At 36.5% G+C, this 13,775-nt stretch overlaps 1 protein-coding gene across 1 annotated transcript in view; it reads left to right on the top strand.

The window, feature by feature from the left end:
• cpped1 (calcineurin-like phosphoesterase domain containing 1) overlaps positions 1 to 11,653 on the top strand; it is a 41,245-nt gene extending 29,592 nt beyond the window's left edge. Inside the window, exon 4 of the mRNA NM_001016142.2 lies at positions 11,319 to 11,653. Coding sequence (NP_001016142.1) covers positions 11,319 to 11,548 — 230 coding nt within the window. The 3' untranslated portion in view covers positions 11,549 to 11,653. The remainder of the gene's footprint in view (positions 1 to 11,318) is intronic.
• Positions 11,654 to 13,775: the final 2,122 nt, after the last annotated feature.

The following is a 13,775-nucleotide window of genomic DNA, read 5'->3' as shown; positions in this document are numbered from 1 at the left end:
GTTATTCACCTCTTTATTTACTTTCTATATGTGATAGTATTTTACAAAAACACACAAAAGGTAATTACTATGGAAATTTACACCAATGATTGCAGGCAAATCCTGCTAAAAGAATTTGTTCAGCAACCCTTGCCTGTTACTAGTAAAATGAGATTTGTTGAGTTTAAGTATATTAACATGCAACATGCTCACAGTGAGCCTTGCATAAAACCTGACAGTTTTGGTCCAGGATCTTGATTGCAGCTTTTCTCTGGTCCCCACGACATAAAGATTAGTTCTTACCAAAGTATAAGCATCCTTAGATAGGGTCATATAGGCTTGTAATTCCTGCTTAAGTGGCCCTAGTTTAAAGTAGGATATTAAGTTAGCACACAGTATTTGGAGCTGAGTTTCTTAAAATACACTTGATCTAGAGCACTGGCAGATTTTGGCATCTCAAACTTTCCAGAATGTTTTTAAAGACATAAAAGATAACCTACTTAAAACTTGCTGCTTCTCGCTATTGTGAAAGCCTACTGCAACTATACTGGGATTTCATGTAAGCGTATTGGTTATAACCCCTGAAAAACAGGAGATAAGTCTACCTACTAGCTTCGGGGCAGATTCATGGACTCCTCTCAGCCAACAGATGCAAAATCCATTTGGTATGCCACAGGAGCAAAAGCGTCCCATATAATCTTTAAAGCTAAAAAGTTTGTCTCTGCTATTAAAAACATGACTTTATTGCTGACTTTGTCAACTTAATACAGTTTTAAAGATTAATATAGTTTACTACATTTTTTGCCATTATTGGATTTTTAATCCTCAGTTGTGAAATTAATTTTGTGATTACAGGTTTCTTTTTACATTCGCATTTTTTTAAAAGTGGAACGATCATCTTTAACTTACTTGTATGTTGTACATAGTGACATTCTGAGATGATTTTCAGTTGGTATTCAACGTGTATTTTGTGCAGTTTTCGAATTATTTTGCTTTCTGTTCAGTAGCTCTCCATTTTGGAAATTCAGCATCTATCCAGTTGCTAGGGTATGGTACCTTATCCAGAATGCAAAATGTGAATTATTGATTATAATAGAGTATATGGGAGATGACCTTTCCATAGGAATTCAAAGCTTTCTGGGTAACATGTTTCCTTTATAGATAATGAATTAATTACCTGCAATGCTGTATTTAAACATCTGCCATATCCAGTGTACCGAATACAGAATTTACACCATCTTGCAACAATCCCTGTCTGCTCCATCTAAATGTTATATTTCAGATAGTTTAGGAAAATTACATTAATTGCTGTGTATTTATTTGCTTGCCCCATGTGTGCTTACCATTTACAAGCACTAACATTTACACAACAGCTTTTCAAATGCTCCAAAGTTACTAAAAACATATTATTTTGATCACATTAACAGGTAAACATGCAGGTGGGCAGGGGGCCTAAAAACAACTCAAAAAATGAAACAATCTACATGGCTGATTTATAATTACAACATTGTTACTATAGAAACAGATGCACTAATGTATGCATGTGAACTGATTGCTAAACATCCATACAGAATATTATTTTACAGGTGTCCATTTTTACTCTCATTTAAAAGGGATTTATGGGACACATGCAAAATAAAAGCAGGGAATTGGGGATCAGAAGAGTCCAGATAATTATATTTTCTTATCATAGCATATTCTACATTGGTGACTTTGCAGCAATTCCTCTTAAACCACACTTCCCATATATTGGAGGAATAATTATAGGAATAATTATAGGGTTATCCACCAAGTACAGGCTACTGTTTTATTATTGCACAAAGGAAATCGTTTTTAAGAACTAGAATTATTGGCTTCAATTTTTTAAAGAACTTTTATTGGCTTTTTATTAGGGGGGGGCGCCAGGCAGGTACCTCTTCTTTCACCTACCACTAGTTCCGGGCCCTTTCACCCTTACTGTAGTCCCCCTGCCAGTGGCCCTGGCAACCCCCCGCCCTGTGTGCACGCATCGTGCACTCGTTTGTGCATGCACACAAGAACACACTGGGGGGGATTGGGGACAGGCGGGCCAAGCTGACCAGATTGCCTAGGGTGCCCAGCCAGCTTGGTCCAACACTGCTTGAAATGGTCTCTATGGGAAATGGGCTTTCCATAATTCAGAGCTTTCTGGGTAATGGGTTTGCAGATAAGTCATCCCATACCTGGACACAAACACTTATTATTACTAGGCGTGAGTATAGTTTACTATAAAATATTACGAGGTTGGTGACAAATGTTTTTATCCCTAACGTGAAAATGGAGGCACTTATTAAACCTTTGTTTTAAATTTTGTAAAATATAAAAAAAAGGCCTTTTTAAGAGGTGCCATCTATACCCATGGCTTACCATTAGCACTACTGTACGCTGGACTGGAGAATGAATTGCAGTCAAATATTAATCTGTTGTGAGTGACATGTGACATAGGCTCTAGTGGTATGGGCCATTAAATCCCTGTTATTTGAATACACCCAATTGATTCCTATGCATTTATAATCCGGATTATGTATTCATCAGTGGCAGTAACCATATGATGAAAAATTTTGGATTGTAAGCTCTTAAGCAGGGCCCTTTTTACCTCTTGTATTGATTATTGGTGGTTTTCTATGTTTTCTATTATGTTTAGTATTTAAATCCTTTATCATAGAACACTACGGAACATGTTGGCATTTTACAAATACTTATTAATAATAAAAGTGATGCTTCCTAGAGATTAAGTGATCAACCTTTGATATAGGATCTCATGCTAAAGACACTGGTTTGATTGCTTGTGGCAACTCCTTACGACCCTAAACCAGTCACTTACTTATTAGGGCAGATTTACTAAAACTCTAAAAAAAAAATTTTTCATTTTAATATTCAAATAAACTTGTTTCCACAAATGACTTGCATTTACTAAAAAGTCTGCATTGGAAAAGTCAGTAAAAATTCCATATTTTTCAACTTGGAAAACTGCTACTTTTTTTAATTTTCGCACAAAAAAACAGTGTCAACATTTAGCAGCTCGTAGTTTACTATAAAAGCTATAAATGAGTGTGTCGTGCTTTCTCTATTGTGCCCCCCCACCCTGCAACAGCCCTTTCATTTGTTTTATGCTTGCAGATTTGTTTTTAAATTGGCCTGAATGTTTGTACATAGTACAAAGTAATTTTGATAATGTGTAAATAAGAAGTTAGTAAGGCAGAGCAGGTTCAGTTATTTTCTCATTCAGTATGTAGTGCTGTGATAATCAATTTTCAGCACATCCTTCCTGAGACTGGCTTTTGCCTTATTCTGACTTCTGCTCACTTTGAGGACCCAAAGACAGACTGCAGATAATGAAATCCTTTTCACAATGTTCTACTCATTTTACCAGTTCTGACTTTTGAAGTTTAAGGAGCTTAACATTTTTGAACATTTAATATTTATTCCAATTTTCTGAATGTAATGAATACAGAGATATAATATTCAGGCTCTTTGATGAAAGTCTTTTTTCCCCTCTCAACAAACTGTTGCTTCCTTGCATCTCAATGCTCTTATTGGAAGTGTGTAATAAATGCAAACTAGGTCAACCTGTAATTATGGAGAAGCAAAAGGGGAAAGGATCACAACTGTGAGTAGTATTCTAAAACTGGAAATGCAGGGCAAATGCAAATACGTATTGACAAAGTAGAAAGGTGATGTAAGGATGCCCTCCTTAATGTATTCTGAAGTTAAAATTCATTTTTGTACCTGATCTATGAAATATATGAAAATCAGAGATTTTTTTCTGTTCCTGTTTAAAATAATGTGCAGTAATTGAGATATTTGGTAATATGAAGCTCCTTAAGCTTTAAATGGAGCCTGAGCCTGAGCACAAATCTAGTGATGTGCCATTTTGACAGGTTAATATTTTTTATAGTACAGGTATTGGACCTGTTATCCATAATGCTTTGGATATGGGGTTTTCCAGATAAGGGGTCTGAGATAAGTCTATCAATACATCTTAGTTAGGACCAAGTACAGGTAAAGGACCTGTTATCCAGAATGCTGGGGACCTGGAGTTTTCCAGATAAGGAGTCTTTCCATAATTTGGATCTCCATAACTCAAGTCTACAAAAAAACAAATCATTAAAACTTTCAAGGGATACAGTCATGATTTTTGTGGTATACTTTTTATTTCTGTTTACACTGCATACTTAGCAAATAATTTACTCTACCATTTAAAATTTAATTCTTGAACCAACACATGTATATTTTTTTGCTGTAACATTTGTGTGTAGGCGCAATCTGAGCTTTCAGAAGGAGCCAGCGCTACACATTAGAACTGCTTTTATATGTGTGTGTGTATATCTATATATTCACAAATATAAACTACAAATACAAATAAATATGCTAAACTAACTTTAGATACAATTATTTAATTAAATATTAAAATAAGTCTGGGGGCAGATTTATTAAATCAATTAAAGGAGAAGGAAAGTCATTTTGGCATTTTACTGCCAATCAGGACTTTAGTGCCACCTAGAATGCAATATTTATTCAGCAGAAAGCTTTACCATACCTGAGTCTGATAGCAGCTGCCACTTTAACAAAAATTGAGATGAAATTCAGAGTTAAAGGATGGATTCAGGAATCTAGTAGGTTTCACCAATTCATATTTTAATAGATTTTAATAAATCTACCCCCAGACTTCATTTTAATATTTAATCATTTAATTTTAAAAAATTGGATCTGCAGTAAGAGTAGCACAGATATCCGTATTTGTAGTTTATATGTGTGAGCGTATAGATAGGACTGTTTATGTGTGTAATACATGTGCACTGAGATTTTAATAAATCTGCCCCCCAGATTTATAATTGAATATGTATTGCGCATATTATTCCTGCAGCGCTCATCTCACAGTAAACAAGGACAATCCAAAATGCATCCCCTTTTTAATATTCATTAAATAAAACATTTGTTTTTGCAGATGTTATTCTTCCCTGCCCAGTTAGATTTATGGATGCAATTTAAGCCTTTTTTTCTCATTTGCCATGTGAAGGAACACAATTTAAATTGTTTTATATGATTAGCAACACTTAATCTGAGAGAATTTACCAGACTCTTTTAATCAGCCTAATGATGCAAAGATAAAATATCTATATCTGTGAGCTAGAAATATGCATTTGGCTCTACCTTACAGTGTGTTTCTTTGTAACATAATACATATATAATTCATCCAAATACTTTCTGTCTGGTTCAGTAACAAAACATATCTCTTTTATATGAGGTATATTTAAAAGTCAACATAATTTAATACAGAATAATGTGTTAATCATAAAAAATTCTGAGGCAATTTAAAGTTTATTTGGCAACTTACCACAGTTCATTCTGTGTAAGACTAGCCATGCGTTCCCAAACAAGTACTACTATTTAGATTAAAAGTTATTTTTAAGGCTAATAGATTAACATAAATCCACTACTCATACAGTATCATAGTAACACAGTAAATTATTTTGAAAAAAGACATACATCCATTAAGCATAATCTTTTATATCAATAGGAACCCTGCCTAACTGCTAGTTGACCCAGAGAAATGCAGATAAAACCCTTCTGAAGCATCTCCAATTTGCCTTCGAGAGTTGTACTAAAGGTGGCCATACACGTAGCAATTACGATCTTTCCAGTGTCCATTGGGCGCAGGAAAGATATTTCATTTCCCCCACTGACGTTCAAGGCTGAAGAAACAATAAGAATTCTACCTCCATCTGCCGATTCAGCCCTGAACGTAGATTTTGAGACGACGAGACGACTGATATCCGCAGCCTTTGCAATATAGGTCATCTCGTCAATCCGCCATATACGCACTGAATATCATACTAGACACTAATGGTGCGTCTATGGCCAGCTTATCGGCTTTTTTTAATAACTCTGGTAACTTAATTGAAAATATCCATTATTTATATTTTTTTATATTCAGAAGTATTGTTCAGTTTCTTTCTCTGATGTGGCAGAATACATTATTCATTTAAACCTGTGGGCAGTAGTTGTATAAAACCATATTGATGAAGTTTGCAAAAAAAATTAGTATAAGGTAAAATGAATGTGGAAAGAATATCGATGAAATGCAAAATAAGTAAAGGGATAATAAGTCTAATGTTAAAGGAGAAGGAAAGGCAAAGTCACTTGGGGGTGCCAAAATTCGAGCGCTTCCTCCTTCCTGAACGATCGTGCGCGCATGCGCAATAAAGTGAAAAGCCGAACTTTGAACAGAGAAGTCGACTTTTCACTCTACTGCGCATGCGTTTGTCCGGGACAACTGGCTGCAGTGCGAGTAGGAAGGAGGAAGCACTCTTGACAGGTACCCCGGGCTGGTGCTGTTTTCTCCTAACAGGGGCACCAGCCCGGGGTACAAGGTAAGCGATTTAAGTCACTTGGGGGTGCCTAACATTTTGGCACCCCCAAGTGACTTATCCTTTCCTTGTCCTTTAATGCATACCAAATGATATAACTGTATTCACATAAAACACTATTCCCAAGTGCAGAGATTAGTAGTCAGCAACGTGCAGTAAGTTATCATTATAAGGGCATAGTTGGGGTTAGTAAGAGAAGAAAATGCATTTAAGGCATTTGAGCTAGCTGGGGCAGCTGTACATTTTATTAGTTGCAAAGAGACTAGTAAAGAACGCAGAAAAGCAATTGGACAAGCTACAATACAGAAATACAGCGAAGAGTAAAACAAATGGAAATTATATATTAAATATGCAAATATAGTAAAAAAATGAAGTGGAAAGGGGTTGGGCTTTAAGTATCAGTAAGGGGTAAATTGGTTAGTGAGAGCAGAGAAGAAGCATTTTAAAACAATTGTCTTTCCTGGGTATCAGGAAAGATATAGGATTAATAAAAGGACATTATATATTGATTCAGTAATACCAGGTCTTGCTTTGGGTCACTTCATTAAGTAGCCTATCTATTTAAGAATACTGTGTGAATTGTGGGTAAGAAAGATGTTTTTTATTTTATTATTTTTAAATTAAACTTGTGTGACCTTAGAATATAGAGACTGTTCTCTTCTTGTTTGCAATAAATACATTGTTATATTATTTGCTCTCATATCAGTCTTGTAATTTCTTGTTATAAAGCAATCACCTTTGCTACGGGAAACAGACTCTGCAGTGTAATCTGGTAAAACAGGATGTGTTGTGGTTTTAAAAATCTAAAAGATGGTTGTAGAAGTTGTTAGCTTTCGTGCTACCTTATGTTTCTACCGCCTAGGGGACTGCAGCTCTGATTAGCAAACTTGATTTTTGTGGTTTCCTTGAACAAACATGTGTCAGACCACTGATTCTTGAGATTAGATTTCTGAATCTAAAGTGAGAGAAGCTAAAGATCATTATAGAAGCAGATTTGTAAGTTTGGTATGTAAAACTAAAATTATAAATATTCTGAAAATTCAAGGACACTGCGTTTCAGGTTCTAAGTTTAAATTAAAGTGACTTTTTGTACAGTGCTGCAGAATATGTTGGCGCTTTATAAATAAATGTTAATAATAATAACCTGTCACCCAGACATAAAAAGCTGTATAGTAAAAGTTCTTTTCAAATGAAACCATTTTTTTTCCTCTCTATACATGTTATAAACAGATTTAAGAATCTCAGCTGTCACTCATATATTGCCTGCCCCGTCTCTATGCCTCAGACACAGAAATCACTTTTACTTTCATTCCTGCACTTCCTTATTGTCACTGCCCTCGTAAATGCTCCCTCTCTCCTCACAGTTCATAACTATGTAGCCTGTGTATCGGCATGGCCATCAGGTCCATTCTAACACATAAAAAAGATTTTGCATTGATTCCAAGCTTGTCTTGATAACAGCTTATACAAAATGGCTGCTGTCTGCTTTTTGTGATGTTGGATTCCTAAAGAAGAAAGAAAGCAATAGTTAAATAATCTATGTAGTGTGAGTAAAGTTTATTTTGCCTGACTAACCTAATAGAAGAGGAATTGGAATTATTTGTTAGTGTGACAGGTCCCCTTTAAACCAATGGAGGTATTTGTATGGAATATTGTTTTATGTTAACAATTTTAATAAGGATAATAATAATACCTGATTATGTGCTGTGTAACAAAATTACTGCAATAATCTTGCACTGTGCTGTGTTTCCTGTGCAGGAGGGCTTTTTACTGGTTATTCATGAGACTCATAGGGTCAGCCGAAACCCAGCAGTAATTTTAAGGCAACTGTGTTGCACCAAGTAGATCAGCCACTATGTGTATTTCACTATGCCACTAACACTATACCCACTATAAAAATTGTGCCCCGCCTCTTAGGGCTCTGGCACACGAGGGAGGTTACTCACCCGCGACAAATCTCTCTTGTTGCGGGTGACTAATCTCCCCAATATGACATCCCACCGGCGAAAATGTAAATCGCTGGTGGGATGGCATACGCGGCGCCACAATTTGCGGAAATCGTGCCGTCGCGTGTGCCATCCCACCGGAGAATTACATTTTCACCGGTGGGATGTCATATCGGGGAGATTAGTTGTCCGCAACAAGGGAGATTTGTCGCGGGCGACTAATCTCCCTCGTGTGCCAGAGCCCTTACGTGCTGTTCAAGACTACTGGTCACTAATTTGTGCTAGTGTTGCTACATTGCACACTGCAGTGGTTGCTTCTTGGGGGGAGTTGAAATTCTGTCAGCAATTGCTACATTTTGCACTTAGCAGTTTGCACTTACTTTATAAATGAGCCCTTTAAGTTTCATGTCTCTTCCAAAGACTTCATAGGCTACTTTTTTTTTTTAGAGGATTATTCAGCAGATTAGGCAGGGTAGACACAGTGGCACTTACAACAATACTTACCTGCAAGGAGTATTTTGGACACAAAGAATGAGGTCAATATGCACAATATTTGTGTCCAAGTTACTTGCACTTGTGATTGTAAATGACCCTTTATTTGTATTCTGTACACTTAACACTATGAAGGGGACTGTGTGGAAAATATAACACATGTAGGCCAAAAACATTTCAACACAGCACCTAAAAACATTTCAATGCAGCTTAATTGCAACCACACAAAATATAAACCACAGAACTAAACCCTGGATGTTCTGAAAACACCCTGGAGTGTGTCAGTATCACTTTAAATTATGGTTCTTCTACTTATTTTCCTAACTAAATCCCTCACATTCCGCAGTCTAGTGATTCTCTTTTCTGTACATTCGCAGGCTGTTTCTTATCAATAACAACCCAGTACAAAGGTAAATTCATACCTAGCTTTATTGGTTAACCTTGGTGCCTGCAGTACATAAAATCCTTCTATGGTGTATGGTGGGATTTGAAACAGCTATTGATTCTGTTACAAGAAATCCATTCTCAAAACGAGCATGTTGCAGACAGAAATGAATAAATAAACTTTTATTAACCATTTTGCTTGCCGCAAGCCAATTCTTTTCTTTTGCTGAAGTCTTTCTGAAAATAATGGCTATTACTAGTTCACAACAAGAAATTGGGTCAATTTATGACCCAGCGCCCCAGGAAAATGCAGAACATGATTATTGTATTGCTGGTAAATTGTATCCAGGTTTTGTTTTGGGAAATTTAGGCCAGAATGTATCAAAGGGCAGACTGCACATGTGCCGTGTCATTTGTATCTCGGGCTTTCTGCCTGGCTATTGATGCTGAAAGCTGTGCACATATTGATGAAACTGCAAATGAGGCAAGCAAAAACAAAAATGGCAGTAAAGGCTGATGGAATGAAAGTTATTAAAATCACTTTATTTACCAATCAAGATTTACTTAGCATGTAAAATATAACATTTGCCAGCCGAATGGCACATTAATGCATAAGGAAATGCTGGGGGTGGGGGCATATTTACCTAGAGTATGATGTTCAGAACCCAAACCCATGCTTGCCATTACCCTTTCATTAAGCAGACAAATCATGGCATCTCCATGGTTCAAACTTCTTAACTGGCATTTACTAGTGGCCCCTTTGTGCGCACTCCCCTGCCTGTGACAATTTATTCTCTATATTTATTTTCACAGTAGCGTTACTTTTTCAGGATTGCGTGCTCCCAAATGTTAGGGACATGCAATTCTCTTCCTCATTTCGAGAGGTTATCGTTTGTCGTAAATAAGCTTTTGAACAGTACACATATGACAGGTTTAGCAACCAAAATACAAAATTAGACAGTGGCTAGGATCCATATCTAAAGAAATCCATATTCTACAGGTATAAAGAGAGCTGTGAATGACAATTAAACCCTGTTTATATCCACATAAGTGCTGTAATCTACTGTTTTCCAAACAGGTCATCTGTTGTCTGATATATGCAAATGTGCAAATCTACTTACAAGGGCTACACTGATTGCTGTTAATTTTAATGCAATCAACTTGCAATAAGTGCAGCTCAGGAACTTGCATTTATGGGAATTGGCCATGATTTTTAACGTACAGCCATACCAAACCTTGAATGGCATCCTCCATAGCTGCATAGTAGCTCATTCGTTTAAACTATATTAGACCTTCTAAACCAGGGATCCCCAACCTTTTTTTTTACCTTTACCACACTCAAATGTAAAAAGAGTTGGGGAGCAATACAAGTATAAAAAATGTTCATGAGGGTGCCAAATAAGGGCTGTGATTGGCTATTTGGTATCCCCTGTGTGGACTGGCAGCCTAAATGAGGCTCTGTTTGGCAGTACAACTCTTTTTATGCCTCCAAACCAGGAATTCAGAGATAAGCACCAGGTTTGAGGCCACTGGGAGCAACATGTTGCCCCTGAGCCACTGGTTGGGGGTCACTGTTCTAAAGCATACACTTATGGGCAGATTTACTAATCCACGAACGGTCCGAAGGCGTCCAAATGCGTTTTTTTCGTAATGATCGGTATTTTTGTGACTTTCTCGTTGCCGTCGCGACTTTTCCATATGTTCCGCTACTTTTTCATCGCCCTCACGACTTTTTCATATATTTTCAGCTACTTTTTCGGCGCCGTCACGAAAAAATCGGATTGGTTTTTCCGCCGTTTACAATCGCTCAATATGAAAAAATCACGACGGCGACGAAATAGTTGTGCAAAATACGATACAGTCACGGCGGCGACAAAAAAGTTGCGACAAATACGAACAAGTCGCAACGGCGACAAAAAGACGGCAAAATTTTCGTTTCCAATCCGAATTTTTCTCTTTCGGATTCGTGGATTAGTAAATCTCCCCCTTAGTTTTTACCTATTTAGGATATCTGTTATATTATAATGGATACAGAACATTTTTGCTTCTCATGTTACTGGCAGCAGTATTTTTAACTTTATTTCATTAACAAAAAGATGTTCATATGGCCTGTTTTGCTTTATTGCAGGTATTAAAGCCGTATTCTCTGGACACTATCACAGAAATGCTGGCGCCAAGTACAATGATCTGGATATGGTGGTAACTTCAGCCATTGGTTGTCAGCTTGGTAAAGACGCCCATGGCCTTCGTGTGGTTGTTGTCACAGAAGACAAGATTGTGCACAAATATTATAGCTTAAATGAACTCAATACCAATGGGCTTGACCAGGAACTTGTGGACTTACTTAAAACAAAATAATACTTATTAGTTCTTGAGAACTAGTCTACAGCATGGTCAGATTTCCTAGATCTCACTAGTGACTGGGCAGATGCATATCTCCCAGTATGCTCATTAAAAAAAAAATAATAAAGGCCTGATTCCCTTGGAACCGCTCCATATTCACTACACCACCATATTCCTGCCCTTAAGCAGGACTGTCTTACAAAATGTTAGCTTTTGGGAGGTATGCACTTTTTATATGATCCTTGGCATTACAAGATTTATACTTTTTTTTTTAACATAAAATCTTCTAATTAAATATCATTACACTATTACTCTAACTGCTCAGTTCATACTAATAATCCAGTTTGAAATTTATGAATATTGCAGGGGAGCTTTGCACCTAATCACAAAAAAAAAATGATTTAGGAAAATACGATAGGAAGTAACAATCACAGTATCTTGTATTTTTAAAATAATTTGTTTGTATAAATTTGACGCCAATGGGGGTGTTGATCCTGAGGGTCTCTGGTAGATTATTTTGGGGTTACAGATCTGTTAAGATGATTTATCTATTTTTAAATAAAAGCCCACTTTATTGTATGCGTTATTTTTCTTTTGTATTATTGAATATTGAGGTGCATATAATTATTTTATTCTTGATTTGTGTCCCAAACTTCTATCATGGTGTTGCTTCTTTAAGTTTAGTTCTCACACTGCCTATGGTCTATTGCAGTGCTGTCCAACCTCTGTGTGGTCCCCCACCTGTCTGGCTTCTTTGATGGCTTACCCTTGTGTAAACTTTAGTAGCAGTAGTAGCATATGGATTTAAGGGTATGTCTTAATATGACATAATATAATTCTTTCACATATGAATGACAATTGATATCCCCGCAGTGAGGACTAAGCATTTGGGTTTTTGCTGCACTACCGCCATTGTGATAAAATGGGTGAAGTGGCTTGAAGTGGTTTAAAAGGGGGCGTGGCCAAAACTGGCTTCCATTAGCGGGCCTCCACCATGTATGCTAGAGAAATCCCGGCCCTTGGCACCGCAGAAGTTGGACAGAATTGGTCTATTAGATTAGAGAATCAAAACACAGTACACAAAATTGAGGGCTTTAAAGGGGCTATTCACTTTTAAATTAACTTTTTATATGATACAGACATTGAGATGCTGAGACAATTTGCAATAGGTTTTCTTTTTCTATTTTTTGTGGTTTTTAAGTTTGCTTTTTGTTCAGTACCTCTCCATTCTGGAATTTCAGAAGCTATCAGGTTGCTAGGGTCTTGTTTACCTTAGCAACCAGGCAGATGTTTGAATGAAAGACAGGAATATTAGTAGGAGAGAGTCCTAATGCAAAGATAAGGAATAAAAAGTAACAATAACAATGAAATTCTAAGCTCAGCAAAGAGCAAAGGTTTTTTGACTGCTGGGGTCAGTGACCCCCTTTTGAAACCTGGAAAGGTATGAAAGAGGAAGGCAAATAATTAAAATAAATAAATAATGAAGACCAATTACAAAGTTGCTTATTACTGTACATGCCAGGACTAAGTACCTTCTATACTCTTTGACATATACACAAACAGTAGAAATGGTATGTTTTGGTTGATGAGGGCTAAAAAAAGCCTTTAAATAAACCTCTCCCAGATCAGTAATAGAAATGGCTTGACCAAAATCTTTTTAATCTATTCCCTAGTCTTCTATTTAAACTAGAATATACATTTTCCATTTTTGGGGGAATGCTCCACCAGTCATTGACTTCTAGTGGTTTTCCCTTTCTGTATCTACTGTGTATATATTTGTGTATGTATAACGTACAGTATGTGGTACATAGTAATTATTGTAGGACATTTGTCTACTTCATATTCACATTGCCTCATGGGGCGAACTCTGTCACCACAATAAGCCTGAAAATGGTAACAATCCCTTAGCTGTTCTTCTTTACTACATTTATATATGTGTTAAACACAAATGCACAAATACCATACCACTATTTTCTGGAATTTGAAATATTTAATACCCATAAGTATGAGGTTTTTTTTTGCAGCCATTCATTCCACATGTTTATAGTACAATCTTACCCACTGAATGGTGGTTTTTGTTTGATCTGAAAAAGGCAAGGAAAGATATTCAGTGCTCACAGCTCACTATTCCATGCCCATAAATGACTTTCCGCTCATAAATAGAAAACATTTTCTTTAGAAAGGAGAACAGAAATCTTTAGTCCTCTATCTGTGAGTAATGAATATAATAGTAAATAAAAGA

The sequence above is a fragment of the Xenopus tropicalis genome, chromosome 9, assembly GCF_000004195.4.
Source record: "Xenopus tropicalis strain Nigerian chromosome 9, UCB_Xtro_10.0, whole genome shotgun sequence".
NCBI lineage: Eukaryota > Metazoa > Chordata > Amphibia > Anura > Pipidae > Xenopus > Xenopus tropicalis.
This window is presented reverse-complemented; position numbering and strand designations above follow the sequence as displayed.